The sequence below is a fragment of the Apis florea genome, unplaced genomic scaffold (genome assembly GCF_048593485.1).
Source record: "Apis florea isolate Af1SG1 unplaced genomic scaffold, ASM4859348v1 contig_3081_pilon, whole genome shotgun sequence".
NCBI lineage: Eukaryota > Metazoa > Arthropoda > Insecta > Hymenoptera > Apidae > Apis > Apis florea.
Genome location: NW_028256703.1, coordinates 3,704,321 through 3,724,995, shown reverse-complemented (window position 1 = coordinate 3,724,995; position 20,675 = coordinate 3,704,321). Strand labels below are relative to the sequence as shown.

At 43.1% G+C, this 20,675-nt stretch overlaps 1 protein-coding gene across 2 annotated transcripts in view; it reads left to right on the top strand.

The window, feature by feature from the left end:
* The first annotated feature begins 3,788 nt into the window (after positions 1-3,788).
* The window catches only part of LOC100872664 (uncharacterized), a 29,609-nt gene continuing 12,722 nt past the window's right edge, over positions 3,789-20,675 (top strand). Inside the window, exons 1-3 of one of the 2 annotated variants that reach the window (XM_086909299.1) lie at positions 3,789-3,925; positions 4,053-4,149; positions 14,521-14,761. In XM_086909299.1, the coding sequence (XP_086765425.1) occupies positions 14,531-14,761 (231 nt within the window). In that variant the 5' untranslated portion in view covers positions 3,789-3,925; positions 4,053-4,149; positions 14,521-14,530. Of the gene's footprint in view, positions 3,926-4,052; positions 4,150-10,704; positions 10,926-14,520; positions 14,762-20,675 lie in introns of those variants that run through there. The other variant, XM_086909298.1, reaches the window with a different exon arrangement.

The window sequence follows — 20,675 nt, the reverse complement described above, 5'->3', positions numbered from 1 at the left end:
GGACTTTTCCTCTCCTGTTTGCCTTTCGCATTAACTTAATAAACGGGAGAGAATCGTAAATTTGGGCCAAATGATACGATTGGCCGGAAGAAATGAAGGGCCGGAGGGTAAGAAAAGAAGGAAGGAAAAAGTATAAATGGTAGAGGAGGGATGAAAATTTAGAAAAATAAGCTCGTCATAACTGTCCCTCCCTTGGCCTGGATGAAATGTTCTCGATATACCTTTTAATATTATCGATCGGCAATGCGACCAAGCACGTCAAAGGTAATTGGACAATGCACCGATCCATATCGAGGCTGCATTGTATCGACAATGGTGCTGGCCGATTGAGAGCTCTCGAGTGTCGCCTGCGATTCGATATCAGTATTCCTGTCGCATATTTGCGGCCGCACAAAGAGATGGCCGAGTATATTAAACCTCCGTGTGGCCATCGTCCAATTCGAGCACGACAATAATAACGTTTCTTTTTTCTATTTCTTCTTCTTTTTTTTTTCTTTTGTTATATACATATATATATATAAAAGCTATTCTTATCACGAGTGGAAAAATGCGGCTGCCGTTATAAAACGGCTCCCCAAAGCGAGAGTCGGAGGAGAGAAGAGAAAAAGGGAAAAGAGACGGTGCCAAAAATATCCGATGCGTAGTTCGCACGAACGAACGTCGTGCCGTTTCGATTCGGGCGCGTTTTCCAGCTAGAAATAAAATCTTTATCCTCCTGTCAACCAAAACGTTCGGATGGAAGAATCTTGAAATTTTTCTCACTTAAAACAATTATCCTCTCGTTCGTTCGAAAGAAAGCTTAGCCGATTTAATCGATCTTTAACGACAGCTAGAGTTACGTCGATCGTCCGATATTAATCCATAGGGAATCGATACGGTGTCTAACTACCTTCTAATTGACTCAAGTGTCGCTCCGGGGAACACCTAAGCTTACCTCGCTGTTTAACCTGACTCTACCGTTGATCGATACTCGCGTGGACGCGTGCTGGACACGCACGGTTTAAAACGTGGCTTCGCAACATCTCGCAATCGGGTGGAGAAAATCTGCACGAGACGGATCCCTGAGTCACGATACAGATACAGATTATATATTTACGCTTGCAACACGATCCATTTAATAAACTGCGTGTGTAAAACGGTTACGAGATGGTCGGAGAAACAGAAGCACCTTGGAAAAGTAATAGTCGTTGCAACGCGGTTTAATTTCGCGCCAACTCGTTCTGCGTGTGTGTGTCGACTCGAACGTGACACAATACGAAATTATTCGCGATGGAAAGATACTCGAGATGGAAGATAGGATTAATCGTGTAAGGATGGATAATAAGGAGATAAGAGAGGAGATATTTCTTTTTTTCTTTTCTTCGAGGAGGGGGAGATCGGTGTGTGAGAAGTCTCGTGCGCGGCGTGTTGTCACCGCAACAGGAACGCGCGGTTGGACGCGATAAGAGGCGAGTAAAACGTGCGGTTTTGCGCGAGTTGTTAAGCGTTGGGCCGCGTTTACTTTCACCTTTGTGGAAACCTTGTGCGCCGCACCCTGTCTTTACGGATCAATTATAATACGCCGATTAAACCGTCTCGAAATTCCGAAATCTGATCGTGGCGGCCCAAGATGCGTTAACACAAGATTCTTGAATCTCACAGTGGATTCCTTCGGAATAAAAGTTGTTCGAAAAAAAAAGAAGTTATCGCGTTGATCGCGAGAGATGGGTTGGTGATCAAGATCGATACGAAAGATAAGTCATAAGTTGCGAATGCGCGAACGAAAGAGATGTACACGGAATTTTCCATAAACAAGAAAATGAAATTCATACGCGTTCTATTAACTGGATATATCCCGGGACAAACGGGATACAAATTTAGACGTCCGCTTACGCGTCGTCTGCGCACTCGTTAAGTCGCTCTCGCGACTTTTCCAAATAATTTCTTCTCCACCCTCTCGTCGCGTGGAAACAGGTGAGTCAGACAGGATCTTGTTCAGGCCCTCGTTAATAAACCCTGAATGAAACCTTGCAGGTTTTCTTTCTTTTTTTTTTTTATCCTCGAGCATTCCTTTCGAATTTTCGCGATAGGATAGGATTTGACGAATTTCAGGAATCTCGTCGGTTATCTTAGGAAGAACTTTGTAACATCCTGCGACAACGGGAAAGTTTTCATACGATAAGTGGAGAAAGAAGAGTGCTAGCTCTTCCTGCCCATATGTATTTTTACTCCCGTTGACTCATCGTTGAATTGCAAAAGGTTGGCTCGGAACAACCGATTCGGTGCTTTGCCTCCTCTCCTCATCAGATTGTGGAAAAAAATTCTACAGACCTGGAATAATAAATTTCCCGTATTGTTCCGTCTCGAAGATCGTAATCGTGGGACGTAGCTGAAACGTAGCGATTGCACGCTTGTTACTGCTTTCACTAGCCGCTCGTACATTAAATTCGTTACGGAGGATCCGTGATATTACGAAAAGAGCATCGGTATGCGGTTTAACGAACATTTACGTCTCATTATTCGTAATTCTATTCAATTTCCTTGATAGGCGGAGGATGAAATTACGGAATTCAGCAGGATGAGACTACTATGCACCAATTCGCATCAAAATCTTTTCAAAATAAAGAACGATATAATTCGATCTTTTGCTCCAGAAAAATAATCGCCACGATGTGCGCGCCTATTTAACGTTATTGCATAGAATATATTATATATGCAAACGTATATATATGTATTATATTCGAAGAAAATAACTGGTACGCTATCGCAAACGCGGTAGTTGTCAAACGAAGTCACTGACACAAACTCAATAGCGCCGATGAACTCTGACACAGGCGGTACGTGACTAACCGAAGAATTAATCAGCGAGCCACAAATCTTTATTTAACTTATGCGGAAAAGATTTAATGCAGGCTCAAAGGTGTTGATGCAATTTCTCCACGGCGTATGATGAACCCACGCATCTCCCCCTCTTTCGACGCTTGTCTTCTCGCGAATAAATCGAGCCGCGACGACGACACTCGAAAACGGCTGGACGATGAATCATTGCGTTGACTAATTGAATTGTAATCAACGGAATGCATGAACGATGTGTTTTCGAGTTAAAAGTATTTTCGCATCGTTAATATTTATGCAAATTAACCTGTTCGCGTACGATATTTCAATCAGATTCATCGAATGCAAGTATGTAATCGTTTTACATTTTTGAATTTTTTAAAAGTTTTACACATTCATGATAGACAATGGATAAATTTCGATTACCTATATCACTTTCCTGTCGTTTCCAACGTTACCGATTCAGGATGAAATAAAAGATTACTGCATTACGAATAAAAAACAAAATTGGATTAGTATATTATTTATTCCCTTTTCTCTTTGCATGAAAACGATAAATTTTAATGAATTAATAAAAATAATGAATTATTTTTAAATTTAATAAATCGTAATGTTAATAAATCATATATATATATAATGTTAAGAAATTATAAAATTAATGAAATATAAATAGAATATTAAAAATTATAATATTTAAATAATAATATATATTCTACGAGTTAATATTTTATTATTAATATATCTATCAAGAACGCTCGCCTTTACCCGCTGAGCGAATTACCGAGTGGGAAAAGGTATGAGTCAGTTTTATTTTGGCCGTTACACTGTTTAGACGTGTCGGGATTACGTGTGTTTGTTTTCGTGTATAATTTAAGGTTACGTACGAATTTCGTGTTCAAGATATTACGCATTTAATCGTGATTCTTTAAAATACATTTATTTATCAGTGTTTGTAATATTTTCATTTATTTATGAGTGTTTTAAATACGTTCTTTCACAAGTATAACATTGTGGCAACAATTTCGCGCGGTTTTATTCGCGAGTGCCAGTGTATTTCGCCATTTTTATGGACGGATGAGAAACTGCATCGTCACTGTGCTATCTACGAACAGTAAGTCGCATGCTCTTTACCCGGATGATTATTTCACATTGTTATAGTTACAAAATTATCATCTCTTTCTTCAATTTCTTCAATTTGTACTTTATTTTTAATTATGTCGTTCCACTTCTTGTTATAGATGTTTTATTACTTTCACATCTTATATGACGATGTGCACAATAAATTCTCTAGAGTGGACCATAAAACCATCAATCGTAATATTCTTCGCATCAATGGTGAGTTGTATATATTTTTATTATTCTTCTGCTTACTCTACTGGTTATATCGATAAAAAGTCCGAATCGATATGAATGATTGATAATATATCTAGAATTTTACGAGCATAGTGATTACGGGTATTTATTTAATCCATGAATAGTAATTTCGTTTTGCGTTTTATTTATTACTTCAGATTAGAGCTTCTTACATATTGTATTTCTAAATATTAATAATAAAAAGCGTTCGTTTTTTTATCTTTTATTTATTAAATAATTTGGAATATAATGGTAATAGTTTTATTTTTTTCTGTTCAAAATATATTAAATTTTATATACAAAAAGATATTTCACGACAGACAGATTTTAGAATCAAGTTTTAAATATTATTTTTGCATATTTAAAAATATGTTCTGATGAAGAAATCGATTGAAGTTATTTCTACTAATATTTAGATTATTTAAGTTTTCTTTTCTAAATATATTTTTTTGATTATTAACTCTTTTTATATTTTAAATAAATGAAGTTTTCTTTTTAATTTCGATTTAATTCTTTCTATATCTGTTGCTAGGATTTGTGTTTAATTAGAAAATTTCGAGGTTAGGTTTAAATTTTAGTGAACGTGCATTTAAAAAAAGAAGAAGATATAAATAAAAGAGATCTTTAGCAAATTATTATAGAAAAATTACTTGTTTTTTCTTTTCTTAAGATTCAAGAATGGGAAATCATTTTTGTTACAATTTGTTCGTTTAATAATGTAGTAGCCGATACGTTCCGACGGCTCATCATCATTCGAAATGAATAAATTGCGATCTGAATTAAAATCTCGAAGGTTAATTTCGGTTTGAAATTATCATATGATAGCTAAGTTTTTCTGTTTGCGATAAATAGCTAATTACTTAGAGATTACTTCTTTCCATCTAGTATCATTTTCAGTATAGGAATATTTTTACTTTATCGACAGAGCATAAAGAAGATTTTACCGACTATGTGACTTCCGTTGCATGTCTTCGACAAAAATACAAATTCTACGTAACATTAAAACTTTTTTTTTAAATTATTCAATCAAAACGTAGCATAATTTACGAATCTTATTGTTTCACACATTTAAATACTTTATTGCTACATTTCTTCTATCAATAACTCTATCCATCAAAAACGAAACAACAGAATATAAATTACTCGTCAGAAAAATAATTCTTTTTACATACAGTCATTATTGCTCGTAAAAACACACGTTCGCATTTTAATTCGCATTGTAATTTCTTCCTTGGCGCGATCATCTAGACGTTTACAAATTACACACCGAGTTTCTACCAGGCGTGGAATAAGATCCTTGTTGATTAATGCGAGCATTCCTACGAAATTCTCTCGTTGGCCTCCATCTAATTTCTGAATAGCTCCGCCCAGACATTGTTTCAACGGAAAGGAAATCGATGCACGAGAGTCAAGAAATCCTCGTTCATTTTGTTCGGGTAATTAAACGTGGAAATCGGCTGTCGCGCGTAAAAATAGGACGTTGAAAACGCGCGTTTCCGCTCGCTCTGTTATCGCGTAAAAGATCAAAAGAAAAGAAAAAAAAAAAAAAAAAGAAAAATCAATTGGCCAATTTCGCCTCGAGATTTAACGATCCACGAACGTTAGGGAGTCGAACGTAGACGGATATATTGGTCAAGGAAGCGAAGTCGTTCCCTGCCCTGCGTATAAAATCCCCCTCCTCCCCCCTCCCCTCCCGATGATGCATATTCGAACGAATATGAAATGCCCGGTTTCGCGCATCGAATGATATAAATAACGAGAAGAGGCGGATGCCTGGTGCGCAACATCGTTACATAACGCGATTTAACGGTCAAGAAGAGCGTGTCGACGGTGTTTCCGGTGTCTTTCGGCCAGCCGGAAACCGCAGACCAAGTGCACCAAGTCGCGGAACGAAAATTACAAGCATATACCTTTTATAAGCAGCCCTGACTGATGATAGTGGGGGTGGCGCAATGCGGCTACTCTGAATTGCATCCTCAAGAACGGATAAACAGGTCGCTGGAGATTTCCCAGTACCTTCGTTCACGAAGAAATGGTCATCCTTGAGTCAACCATACGGGATTGAGTCATACCTCCACGGATCGTTTCCTAATTAAATGCGACGACTCTCGTTTCGAAGAATCGAAAGAGACGTCGATAGAGGGATGGTATTTCGTCCTCCGTGAACGGAGAGGAAAATTCATCGAGACTCGAGAGTTGTACACATATTTCACGGCTCGATTCGAGTCGAATTGCGCCTCCATTTCCACCATTTCGCGAGGGAGGATGGTCTCATCGGTGGATGCATCGTCTCGTGTCACGGTTGAGCCGGAAAGAGAGTCTGGAAACGAGAGCTGAAGAGGTCTCCCCTTCAAGCCGGCTTCTTTCAGATGACGACCCGCGATATAAGGGAAAGAGGGAAATTCTGGCCCGGCTTTCGGGGCCACCTCGACGCGTATACACGTCATCGTCGCTCGAGAAAATCCTCGTTTAGATGCCGAGCTACCTGCCCTCTTCGAGCCTCGGTATCCACTCGACGCGCCTCTTCTTTCGTGCTTCAGAATCGGTCGACATAGAGTAAGCTTCCTTCTATATGCAGCCTGGACAGCCTGTCGTTAATTTATCGCTACTCCTTGCTAGAATAACCTTGCTTAACTCGTTACTGCGTTGTTGCGATGTTAATTAGCACAAAAAAAAAATATTCTTCGAATTCAATCTCCAAAATTTTCCAAAATATCAACGGTTGAAATCGGAATACACGAACATCGTCATCGAACGATTTCGTTATTACGGAAAAATATTCCATTTGGAAAGTTTTCATCATCCAGATTCGCGACACGGAAAAATGTTTGTTTCTCTGTGGAAATCTCGAGGGAGGAGCGAGAAGGGGTCGGGAAGAAACGGGGGTAACAACGTGGCCGAATCTGTCAGCCTAGTTCTTTGATCTACCAAGTGTAATGGTACCAGCATTCAGTTGCAACGGCGTGAAAAGTCTCCCGTTCTCCATGCGCTGCTGGTATCTCCCTCCTCTCCCCCATCCTCCCCTCATGCCGCACAGCTTCGTTTCATCCTCCTACCTACCATGGTCCTGAATCCGCTTCTCTCGGTGAAACCAACCCCCACCATTGGATCACGGTGTATCGAACGGTCTATGACGTCATTGAACTTTCCGTGACGTCACGCTAGTGGTTCTCAACGTTTTGCGGGGGGAGAAAACGAGGTAACTTTCGTTACGTGTCATCGACCAAGCCTGTTTCGACGCAATGTTTCTTGTCACGCGATAATATATATAAATTATGTGGAAACGAAACGATCGAACGATCTCGATGAAATCGATCGATCGTGTCGAAAGGGGGGTGAGCACCTTGTAACGAAGGCATCAATTTCAGGAGATGAGCGTTGTCACCGGGACTATTAAGCCCAAGATTGATGCCCTATTGAGAGGCCACGGTCCCGGTGACAATGGGTTCGCGAAGAATTCACAAGGTTAAAAACGAAATATTCTGTTATTATTATTGTATTTATTATTACTCGACTCGAGTTTTAATTAATCCTATCCGAGCGAGAGACGGAAATGGGACAATGGGTTTTGACAAAAATTACATACACGTGCGAATTGGTTGGAGCGAAAGATACGAATTATGATATCCTGATGCAAATCACAGGGATCGCGATAACTCGGCTGTCATTACGCTCGTTATGCTCGATCGTTCTCATCGAATCGGGAACTCGAGTGGGTAGTCACACGTGTTTACCAGGAACGGAGGACGGTGGCGACCAACCAGTGCCATCAACCCCCTGAGGACCATTGATCTGACATTCCCCGCGGTGACGTCACGCTCATCCAGTAGAAACGGGTCAAACGTCACGAAAAATGGCTATGCTTCTGGAGGATGCTGGCCACGATTCAAGGATGGATATTTCCTTGGCCAATGGTGTTCCTCTGAAATGGAAAGACTAGCCTGGTGCTTCGCCTTCCTCCTCGATCGATCGATCGGTTTTCGAAACACGTCCGCGGAAAAATGCCGCGTAGCAAAAAAGTTGGAGGGAAAAGAAAAAATATATATATATATATATATATAATATATATTTCTCGCCATATTTCCTTGCTCGTATGTCGCATTGTCAAAGTGTCTCTCTCCCCCCTAGGCGGATGAAGAGCGGAGATAAAGGGAAGGATGGTGCAGCGCACTCTGAAGAGATCCTTGCGGCAAGAGAGGACTAAATTGCTTGTTTCTGGGAGCGTGGTGCAAGGGAGCGGTAACACGTTGAATTTTCAGAGATATTATTACGTAATGACACTCTTTTACCCCTAGCTTAGGTGCACAAGAAGGCCTCCGCACTTTTGTTCGGAGGCCTCGTTATTTCGAGGGGACGTCAGAAACTCGTACTCGTTACCAGGCGTGCATTGAATCCGGCACACAAACTCCAGGGATTCTCGGATTTTCGACACACGGCCGCGCGCGCGATCTACCGTCCTTTTGTCCCTATTTTCCACTTTAATCCTCGAGTTCGGGTTAAAAGCAACCGGGCTGATGATACGGCGAAAGACAATGCGCCTGTTTTTTTATGTTTTCTCTTTTTTCTTCTCTTCTCTCTCTCTCTCTCTCTCTCTCTCTCTTTTCGTTTTTCTCTCTTTCATACCAATGTCGAATGGAATCAGCAAATATCAAAGCGACTCGCGATCTTCTGGACCGAATATGCGAGGGCGTATACCCACTCTGACCTTTTCGAGATCAACCCGGTTTTCTACAAATAATAAACGGGATAAAATCTGGTGTTGCGTTACGTTCCACGTTCCATAATGATTAAATGGATGATATCTGGGTGATTAAACCGTGCAACCTTTGAACATATTGTATATTGAATATAATAGAGAAATTTCTCTTCCGGATTTTCGTTCGGTTGGGATAGGATATTAGTTATTTGCATGGAACGAGATCAAAAGAAACGATACTGGAAAGGCAGCAACCAGTTCCCTTCCCAAACCTTTTCTCGCGCGAAATCATTTATTTCCTCGAAAGCTCTCCAAGGCTGACTGCGAGCAAGTGTTCCTTGATAAATTGTCGATGAATTATTTAAGGAGGGCATGCAATATTCCCGAGCCGTTTCCCCCCCCGATGGATCGCAACGAATGTTCCACGATTGCGAAAGGTTACGTCTCGCTCTCCTCATCAATGATTGCGCACGGCTCGTTAATTAACTTTCCCCCATCTTTGATTATCATATACTTGAATATTAAATCGAGAGGCGGCCTAACCCAATTCCTTCCTTCTGCCGAGCGTATCAGCGAAAATCGTAATTACGCTTCGATGTGAAAGAGAGAGAGAGAGAGAGAGAGAGAGAGAGAGAGAGAGAGAGAGAGAGAGATTGATAAATAACTCGACAAAAGCAAAAATCCGAGAATGCACGCTTTTATCGTACGCTGGGAAATAATCAGCCGCCTGGTGAAAAGCGCCTCGGACGCTTATCTGCGTCGATCCAGAGTTCACTAACCCTAATATCGCATCGGCGTGTCCTCGGGAGAGATGGAACTGGTATTCGAAAGGTAGGAAGAGGAAAAGAGAAGGGAAAGGGAGAGAGAGAAAAGAGGGATAAAAAGCAGAGAGAGAGAGAGAGAGAGAGAGAGAGAGAAAGAAGGGAAAGGGGAGCCAGGTGGGAGAGGGAACCGAAGAATAGACCGACATCGGTGGATTTACCAAACAGTCATGCGTGTGGGTGAACGGTGTGCTCGCGAGGTTGGTAAAAGGGGAGGAAAGGAAGAGCGCAGATTCCATCGTTTCTTCCCGGGTGGTTCCATCCCTCCTCCCTTTATCGATCCTCCTCCAGCGGAGCAGTAGCGCAACATCGTCGCTAGGAATCAGCAACGAGGACCATGTACCACCTCGATGGATACCCGGCCGCTATGCCGATAGAATTTGCCTCGATCGTCGCTTTTACCAATAAGTCTCATAAGTGCATTGCGTCACGCATTGTCCACGGTCACCGCGGTGATCGCGTGTACGTACAATCGCGTACGACCGATCGATCGTTTCGTACATGTCGTACGTTGCACGAGGAATCTCATGAATGAATACTAGTACGAAACTAATCGTCTCGTATCCATCTTCGAAATCCGATACGTATCCAGCTTCTCCAATTTCGATAGAGCTCGGCGTATACATTGCGAAATATTTTCGACCAATAATCCGAAAGCTCTCGAATGCTTGCCCAGGTTTGGCGAAACCTGGAATACAGCCAGAGGCCTGCACCGAACAACGGGGGAAAGAAACTTGGAAGATGGAACGGTGGCGAAACGGTTAGTATGGATGCGCAGTGCATGGACGCGCCTCCGTGAAACCCGAGCGAAAATATCGCGAAGGCGTCCCCGTATAGTTACAACCCTGCGGCTGTAACGCGCAGGCGGTCGAAGTTCCTCGAAGACCGCCAAAAAGTATCGAGGTCGAACGGGTGATAGCGGATATTGCCGAGGCGTGGCGGAAACGACCGATTGGCGTCGAACAGTCACGAGTCGGAGCCGTTGCGCGGTTCGGCTGATTGCAGGCGCGCAGTGCAGCCGCCGGTAGAAGCAGCCTCGCAGTCGCTGCTCGGCTATGTTTCGGCTGAGGTGAGCGCACGAGGGACGGCTCGTGTCGCCGCCGGTTCGTCCTCTTCTTTCCGTTCGTTTCTCGCCGCCTTTCTCCTCCATTCCCCTTCACGTGTGCATTCGATCGTGGACGAACGGGTCTCCTCGTCTGGCGCGATCATCGAACGAGCCTAGTCTCACCAACGAACACGACGTAAGTGCTTCGTGACAGTCATCATGGTGTTGCTTAGATACCTAGATTTTTGTACTCGTTGTGTGACGGCACGTATGGTGGTCGAACAGCCGCTCCGTGTATTCGATTGGTATTCGACGGGTGTTCTTTCTAACCGAGTAGAGAGAAGGGGTGAATTGTTAACCGCAACAAATGGTAAGATCGACGAAGGTAGGAAGGAGTGTCAGTGTTTGGAAATGACTCGCGGTTATTTCGTTTGGAATGTGTTATCGCTTCGGTGTCTTCGGCCCCCAATCGCTGCCTGTGTTTACATACACGGTCGAATCGTACACGGCCTTCGTAAACTTCATAAATTCACACGAGTTCTCAAAAGCGTGTTGTCGAGTCTAATCAGATAAATACTTTCCGGAACCGATACGATGTTGAACGCGACGGTCATCGGATTAATATTGATACACGTTCATAGATTATTATTACAAATCTGTATTACATCGTAATTCCTATGCGAGGAAAAGAAAAATCCCAAGGATAGATTGTTCGGATATAATTCTCCTTTATCGAATCCGACCGTCGCATCGGAACGAACTGATCAGATATTTTCCCCTTTCGTTCAATCAAATGTTGGTTGACGTAGGACGATAAAATTGTACGCGAAATCGCGCGTTATTTCCGTCTTCTCAACCCTTTCCACCGCGTTTTGAACGTTACGCGCGTACTTGAAACGTTAATGACACAATGGAGTCCGATGAATGGTCGATCGTTCTTCCCCGATCATTTTACCTCCCGTATTCGGGGTGGGAGGGGGGGGAGAGAGAGAGAAAAGGGTAGAATCGCGAGTGAGAACGCGTTTGGCCGACAAATCAGTGGAACGATTAAAATCAAATTCGACCATTGTTTGGCGGGTGTCGTGTCTCTCTGTCACGGCATCAGGTTTCGCGTGGAGTCACGTGAGGATGAGGAAAAGAGTGGGCAGATCGATTCTAATCGTGCAACACACGACAATCGAACGGCACAACAGGGAGGAAAAGCTGGCATAAAAATAGAAGGGAGAGCAGGACGTGTACTTGGCCGTAGCCTATACGATACGATGTTATCCTGCCGCGGTGGGTGTCCTTGTTCTTGCGACCGCCATTACGACGTGTCAAGGCGAGACGCATATGTACGTGTGTAATATTAGATCCGCACGATAATCGTCGCGATAATACCGTAATAATTCCCTCCCCCGAACATTGTTCGACCGTTCCTCCGCTTTATCTCCTCCTCCCTCTCTTTCTCTTTTTTCCCTCTCTCCCCTTCTTTACTTCTCCCCTTCACCCCTTGCAATCTCGATGCGATACCGTATCGTGGATTTTTCTACGGATAATAATATCGTAGGAGATACGTGGTGTCACGTTTCCAGCTCCACGTTCGTCGCTTCTTAAAAAATTATTTTCGCCGCGAGAAAAAGGCGGAGAGGCGGCCGTGATTATCCCGTGCAAGCTCGTCGAGTATTTTTTTTTTTTTTTTTTTTTTCGAAGCGGCGAAAAAGAACGCGCGAATAACCTTGCCCTTGCTGCTGGTAAAAACACCGAAAGCAACCCCAAGGTGGCGTGCTTTTCTGACGGTGTCAGATGTACATCAGTCGATATATCGACTCATTTCCGATAATGTATTGCCATTCGAGGCGATAACACGTACGAAAGTACACGCTTAGCTATACACGTATGATGTACGTTACACCAGAGATGCTCTTGTTTCGAAAGAAATATCGAATTTTTTGCTTCGGTTTTTTTCTTTTTCTACTTTTCTCCAGCTCAAGCATGCCTGATCTTTTTTTACGATTCGTTCGATAGAACGACTCATTTGATATATTTTTCCTCGTTTCGAGAATGGTATAGTATGATATAGCGTAGCATTCGTCATGATTATTCGATTGAATTCTTTTTTTTTTTCTCCCTTAAATCTCGATACTTTGTATACCAGATATTTATGAATGAGAAAGATTGGTGAATGGAACGGTATTATTCGGTTTCTAATTGATTATATTTCGTTTCCTTATTTCTTCGAATCATTTCTATGAACGCGAGTCTTATCGACATTCTTTTACAATTAAGTGGCAAATTGATTAGCTCGCATGTTACGCGTGTCATTCGATTTGAAATAAAATCTCGAGATATAACGTATAAGATCGATCATGCGTAAATTTTTCGCATGTTCAGGAGAATCTCGTATGAGATGTTACGCTTTATCCATTCCTTATCAATTTTTTTCTCCTCAGAAATTTTTCCTCCCTCTTCCTTTTCCCCCATCATTATTTTTCTTCTTCCTGACCTATGATTTTCTTTTTTCTTCGAGCATTTGAATAAACTTTTATTAGAAACGACCCATTAAATTCGAATTAAACCCCGGTATGAAGATGAGAAGAACTTGAGAGCTTCGATTCCATTAGGGGAAAGTCGTTGTCCAAATCAATCGAAAGTCGTTCCTTCGATTCACGACTCGTAGAAACTGCTATAATCGGATCACACGGAGAGACAGTGCCGCATCCCCGGAGCAAATTGCAGCGAACGTTGGGAGGGTACGCGACCCAGCCACAGGCGGCGTAACAGCTCGTGTATTTCTAGAGCAGCTAGTTAAGAATAGCACGGCGAGTAGACGGCTGAATTAAATATAGTCGACGGTGAACGACCGGCTAGCATATTACGAAATTTTATCGAAGTCACGGAAATCCGCGAGGACGTTGTCCTGCCGACGGGCAGAATTTTTCCTCTCTCTCTCTCTCTCTCTCTATCCCTTCGAAGAAAATAATCGATGGACAGAATCGATCCAATTTAAATTGAAACGGGACGAGAGAATTCTCGACGAGAGACACAGATCGATGAAATTTAACGTGACGACGCGCGTCTTCCTCGTCTCGATCACCACCTGTGACAGGGGAGGAGGTTTCAGGAAGACATTAAACGAGGATTATAAATATCGGGAAAGGAATACAAGGATGACAAGGGACGTGGAATCGTAGAGAGAGAGAGAAAAAAAGAAAAAACGATTTGATGGAAAACCGATACCCAATAGTCATCCCCTACTGACCTAGAACTCCCTCCTCCTCGTCTGTTCAACTTTTGTTCAGTGCATTGAAATAGTTTAGGAAAAATAGTGTAAAAATTCCTATTCGGTCGGCGGTGGGCAGGGAACAATATCTCTTCGAGCCCATTCTTCCGCCGACTTCTTTTCGCCCCTCTTCTCGTTCAACTTGGTCCAAGTTTTAACTCCGTTCCCCGATACAAAACGAGAGTTTCGCAACCGAGGGAAACTAATTAACCGTCCCGAACAAATGATCCATTCGCGAGGCATCCCTGGTGGGGAGGCTTCGTTCTCTCCGTTGAAGCGCCAATTGGAATAGCCGCGTCGTTTCGATATCCTGAATGAAGTACAATACAGAGAATCGTTACACAGTTATTGTTGTGTGACTGGATCGCGTTTATTAATTAATTAATCGAGAAACGAAACGATTTCCCTTCGACTTGGGACGCAACAAGAACAAAAAACGCGCGCAACGGATTAATTAATTAGACGGATAGAAAGATCGAGGATTGAATTCATTTCCTCTCGTTCGTTAATATCGATTTTCCGTTGGAAGGTAATTAATCATGCCGGTCGTGCCAGCCGAGGGTGCCGGCCAACTCGAGGACCTTGACGAGCCTCCAGAGCCCCGTGTCCGCGGAGGGAGCGGAAGGGCCAGCCTTATGAAACCCCTGGTCGTCCTCGCCCTTCCTGGCATGTATCTTTTCTACAAGTACAGCCAGTACAGGAGGGAGCAGCGCGAGTTGTCGCGGAGGCGGGTCACCGAGAGGGAGCTTCAACATCTTCATCACAAGATCGTGAGTATATATATATAAATATATTTCTTTCTTTCTTTTTGTCCCTTGAAATTTGTATTAATAGCTTGAAAGGAGAGAAGAAAGCAGCAAAAATGTGCTCGAGAAAGATCGACAATTCGAGTTGCTTGGACGGTTGATTTATGATAATTTAAAATTGATGATACAAACGAAATATGGATTACGTTTCCAAAGAAAGATACTCGATGTGCAATGTACTCGTAGCGTAAAAAAATTGCGTGAAATTTGGAGAGAAGAAAATTCTCGATAAATAAAAGAGGGGATCGCTGCGAGAATTGAAGGAAATTCAGTATGTTAAAAAAAGTAGAGGGAAGATTTCGAAACGTAAACGACTTTTCGATTCCACCTGTTGTGCGTCGCTTTTCCACGATTCTGTTGTCCGTACGAAAGAATCGTGGCCCGATCTCAACGTTTTAAATAGCACAGACCTCTCTCGCCCGCGTTCATTACGTTTTCATCGAGTTTCCGAGAACTCGGCCAATCTTCCCTAAATACTCGGCCGGCGCTGTTCTCGTCGATTCTCGTTTTTCAATGGACGAGGATGCCCCTTTGTCTACTATAATAATAATAATAATAATCGTGTTCCATCGTATTAACGAGTTTGCGGCCCGTTCCCACGATGATTAGCCGGGGATGACAGGGGTAGGTAAACACACGATATCCGAGAAAGTAGACGCGAAAGGATGGGACTAGGGAAACGAGGATGGAAGGGGTTCAATTACCCGAGGTTAACACGATCATCGCTCGGTGGAAAGTCTCTGTAACAGCTCGAAAATGCTAAAACAATTTATATGTATATACTTGGGATCGTATCGAGTGTTGCCTTGACTTCTCTATACACTTGTGTACACTCCTCGTATTCTTCGCCGATAATTTTGGATCGTTGATAAAATTTGCAATCGCAAAGGATCTGTGATAAACATCTGGAAGGAAAGAGTTGTATCGAGAATTCGATCGAGCTCGTTTCGGGGTAAAAATTGATCGATTCCTTCCATCGAAAGGAAAAAAAAAAAAGTAGTTAAATAAATATCGATTTATTAATTTCAACTCGAATCGAAATACAACTTCTTCCCTCTCTCTTTTTTTTTTTAAAGAATCGGTGGGACTTGATCTCGCCCTCTTGAACCCACGCCCAATAGCTTTCCTTCGCGAGGCTAATTTATTCCCCCCTGTGTTCTAATAGCCGAATAAAGTTTCTACATCCGTGGACAATTATCGGAGAGGGGGTCACCTTCGAAAATTGCCTCGATCCAACGGGTGGTGGTAGTGGGTCACTCGCAGATTTGGCAGTGTTGGCGGGGAATGAAAATGGGGAAAAAGTATGGCACCCTGTCAGGATGGCTGGCAACCGACGATATTCACGGATTCGGCTAGCCTCGGTTATACTCGGTATTCGGCCAACGGTATTTCTGCCCCCGGAATCTCTCCTCGAATCCATTTAACCACACCGTCACCGCTCTGATTTACGACCTACCTCGTCCCTCCCTTATCAGAACGCAACGATACGATAGGAATATCCGATCCGGGAATATTATCCGCCCGATTTAACCCGATAGAATGGTGGTAGAAAGGAATTGTTGAGGTTGGAAGAAAGGGGATGCACCACGCCCGAAACTCGGTCACGAAACCGAAGCTTTGGACCCGCGTACACTCGCGTGCCGGTAAACGACGATCGAGGAGGCCTTGGAATTTTTCGAGCTTATCGAGCGATATTCGGTTAACCGCCACCCTATATAGCGGCCCACGGTATCATTAATGACTGCGTCGAATTAGATTATCGAATGGAATAATGGAGGAAACGGAGATTCGAAATAAGTCGCGTGCTTGGAAAGCGAAGACTCGAGCTCGTAGTAGGCATCGTTTTGTTGAGAAAAATCGGGAGAGATAATAATCTTGCGATCGTCCTCGAGTTCGCATCGTTTTGATGGAAACCTCAACCTTGACACGCGCGTCCACAAGTGGATAAATGAAAAACTTGCGGCAAAGTTCGAGAGTCTTTGTTGCTGTGCTTCGTAATTCAACGGCGGCTTACACGTCGTGGCAGATAAGGTGCACGCCAACTTTGCGTTAAGATCGCGGGATCGTGTACGTGAATATGCCGTATTCGTTTTGGTCTGGCGGAATGCCGTTGCCACGTGGAGAAAAAAAAAAAAAAGAAAAAGAAACGAAGGAAAACATTTTTCCATACCATTGGATCGATTATTCGCCGATTTCTTTCTCTCTTTCTTTCTTTCTTTCTGTACTTTTCATTTCCGTTTCTTTCGTTTAGTCGAGTTTCTCCAAGTTCTCGATGTCACGAACTCGAGATATACTCGATATAGAAGGAAATGTTTCGCACTCCTGCTTTCGTTCCGACGAAACAAAAAAAACTTTCACGTCGAGGCCTTTAAATCCAACGTCATCATCTTTTCCGCAAGTGCCGTTTATGGATACTCTTGGACCGTGGACAAATCGTCAAGAGACGTTAAGATACATTTTTTATAAGCGAAAAATTTACCCTCGTGCCGAGGTTTCGATCGCGTTCCCTTCGTTCATTCGTGTTATTATTCGGCGACGAAATAGAAATTTTCTTAATTAACGTATATCGTAGAAAGTGCGATATACAACGGCACACGTATTTTTAGAATCGCAAGAAAATTGGAAGCGAGCCGGTTTCAAGAGCGATTCTATTGCCTTACCTTATCTCTTCCACTACGTAACGCACGGGTGACGCCAATGAACTCCCTTTGTGACAATGAACCGGTGTATAGTATCGTGCACGTGTGGGTTGTGCCATTTTTAGAGCGCTTTCGTGTTCATTTCCACGAATGAAACCAAGTTAATTAAGAAGAGTGAAGCGAACGGAGAAGGAAAAAGAAAGAAAGAAAGAAAGAAAGAAAAAGAGGGAGGAATACACCGATGACCGAGTGGCCAATGACCTGAAAGCAGTCCAGCTTTAAGGGTTGATAATACCATTAGACCGACCGCACGAACCCCCATAATGCGCAGACCTTAGAAATGCCGATCGATGCAGCTTTCTGCTTCTGTTAGATTACACGAGGCTTGTTCACTTTCCAGACACAAGTTTCGAGGATTATCTCTCCATAACCAATTGGCGTAAACGCGTATTTTTCTTTCTTTCTTTCTCTCTTTCTTTTTTTTTTTTAATTTGGTTTCGAAAGAATCGAAAATAGATTCTTTTTTTTTTTTTCTTTCCTCTCCTCTTTTGATCGAACGAACGAGTCGTTTCTTTTGATATTTTCCCGAGAAGTAAGATTAAGAGCGAAGTAATATCGATCGATTAAAGTGTCATGCACTTTCGAGAGCGTCTCAAAAATTTCTCTCTTGCATTTTTTTCTTGGCTTGCCGTCTGGCCTATTGTTTTAAAGCGATGACCAACCAAGATCTTTTATTGTATTCCAACCAGGCTGAAACACACTCGAGATTGTTTGGGAAGAAAAACTGTTGCTCGGACGTCCCGGAGCTGCATTTTCTCGATACTCGTTGAACATCGCATGGAGTTTTCGCCCCACCTTCGAATCGAGCATCTCGAATTCCAAGCGTTCCCTCTTCCAAGATTAATTTTCACGCCCTTCCTCTCTGTTATATTCCTCTTGTTACTATTTTTTTTTTTTTTTAACTCGCAAACGTTCGAAAATCACAGATATAGATATTTCAAATTTTTCCAGATCGTCTCTTCTAAATTTCAACATTTTTCCTTTTTTTCGTCGTTTCCATCGTGATGGAACACGATGGTTCGATGGTTGAATATTTTACGAGCCTAATTACAGCCGGATCCACCCCTTCAGCTTCAAGAACAGCCTCTCGGCCGTACACTTGCACGGTTGAAGTAATCTTAAAAATTAACGACGTTGTTGCAAAGAATGTTCGCCATTTGTCTCTCCTGCTTGCCCTCTCCACCGCTGTGAGGCGATAACGCTGCCAGACACGTAACAATGATAACTCCGATTACGATCATCCGAATCTCAAAGTTACGTTCAGGATAACGCGTAACTTTTTCTAACTCTACTCGTCTCTGTTGAATTTTAACGACGAGAAGATTAAAAGAAAGAAACGTGAGAAAAATGTCTCGCTGGGCGGGATTATCGAATGTTAAGAACAATCAATCGCATTTTCTCTCGTTGCCAATTTTTCAGCTCTCTGTTAAAGCGAGAAAGGGAAGAAAGCTTGGATGGTCGAGGACGAATCTCGAAGAACATTCGGTAAAAATCTGAACGCGAAGAAGATCGCAAAGATCGTTCAAGGATATCCGATCGAAACCGTACAATTTCACTGGACATGACTTGATCTCCTTCTTAACTTGTTTAAACTCGGTTGTAATCTGATTGAAATTTCTTTCGCCAATGGTTCAACTTAAATAATTTCCTCCTTTCCTTCTTCCATTTCCTCTAAATCGCGAATTTTTTAAAAAGATCCTCAAGCCCTCTTTTAAAAGACACGAAAAAAGATAAAGTCGATAATTTGGATAAAACGAATGCGCATCGTGTAAATGGAAGCTGGTTGAAGGCGTAATTCGGTGCTTCCCTGATAACGATACACCCCGTTGCCATTAATGGCAACGCGTAGTTGCAGCGTACGAGTGGATTCCCCCATTGTCCGGCCGCAACGAGGGGATGAATGAGACTGTATGCATCGCGCATAATTCCTCCGCGCGTAATGGAAGGAAAGTGGAGAGGAAAATGGAACTTGGAGGCGAAAAGCACGGCGAAGAAACGAAGGGAGAGGGGAAAAAAACGGCGATTATTCCGAGCGGCGCAATTTCTGAGGCGGAGTGGAAACGAATGGAAGATATCGAAAACCGATTCGAATTAACTCCAATCTGGTTTGGAGGGAGATACAAGCTAGGAAAAGAGGAGAAGAGAAAAAAGAAAAGAAAAGGCCGAACGAGAGAATCCCTCGAATCGGAAATTTTGTATCCCGCCGCGAGTAGTTCGACGCCTGTCGATGACTAATGAAAAGGGAAGAGCAGAATTGGGGTGGAAGAAAGATGGAAGGTGGGAACAATTGAAACGAAGAGCTTAATTACCCCGGGGCGGGATTCTGGACGAGCGCAAAAATAGAATGGCCGTGTGATACTTTCGCTCGGGCTTAACGAGGTTCCGCGCCTCCACGCACGAGGGCGCCGTTTTTCCTCCTTCCCCATCGACTCAATTCACCGAGTTTTCGGATCGAATTCGAAGAAATCCTCCCCCAAGGTCCGTTTAACCGTGGAACGAAACCAACGGTTCAGCTCTGAGAGAGGGTTAACAAGTCTCCGAGGAAGTCTGTCTCCGCTCCATAAACGTTCGTCTCTCTTCCAACCAGTGATGAGCGCGAATACTGTAGCTCGAACACTGATGGAGGCAACGCGTTGAATATTGGACAAGTTTATCTGAGGAATAAAAGAGAAGAGGAGGGACGAGTGGTGGCGCGTGACGAAGGATCGCGTCATTTATGGAAGGCGTTAATGAGGCGTTTACCGCCTCGGGCGTCACTGCCGTCCCCCCGCGGAAATAATCGCGTGACGTCATCCGCGCACACAGGTCGCAATTCCGACCTATTCCCGACGGTGTACGTTTTCATTAATATTTTTCACACGATCGATCCTCGATCGATACGAATCGAGTGAAAACGATGATTACGATTTACGATGGATTTCGAACAAGTAGCAGAATTCTCAAGAATACTCGTTGAAAGAGTTACACGAGTGCAATGTTGGTTAAACAGGGGTTGACAACCTTTTGGAGAAGGAACAACAACATTTTGCACAAGTGCACGTACGAAATGAAAAGTAATACGGCGAGAGAAGGATTGGTGTGATTGCTGCGTTGGTAATCCGAAGCAAGGCGAGAACAAAGGGCGAATGAAAGGGCGGAGGAGGAGGGCACAGACGTGTTTTCGCTTTCTACGGGGAACA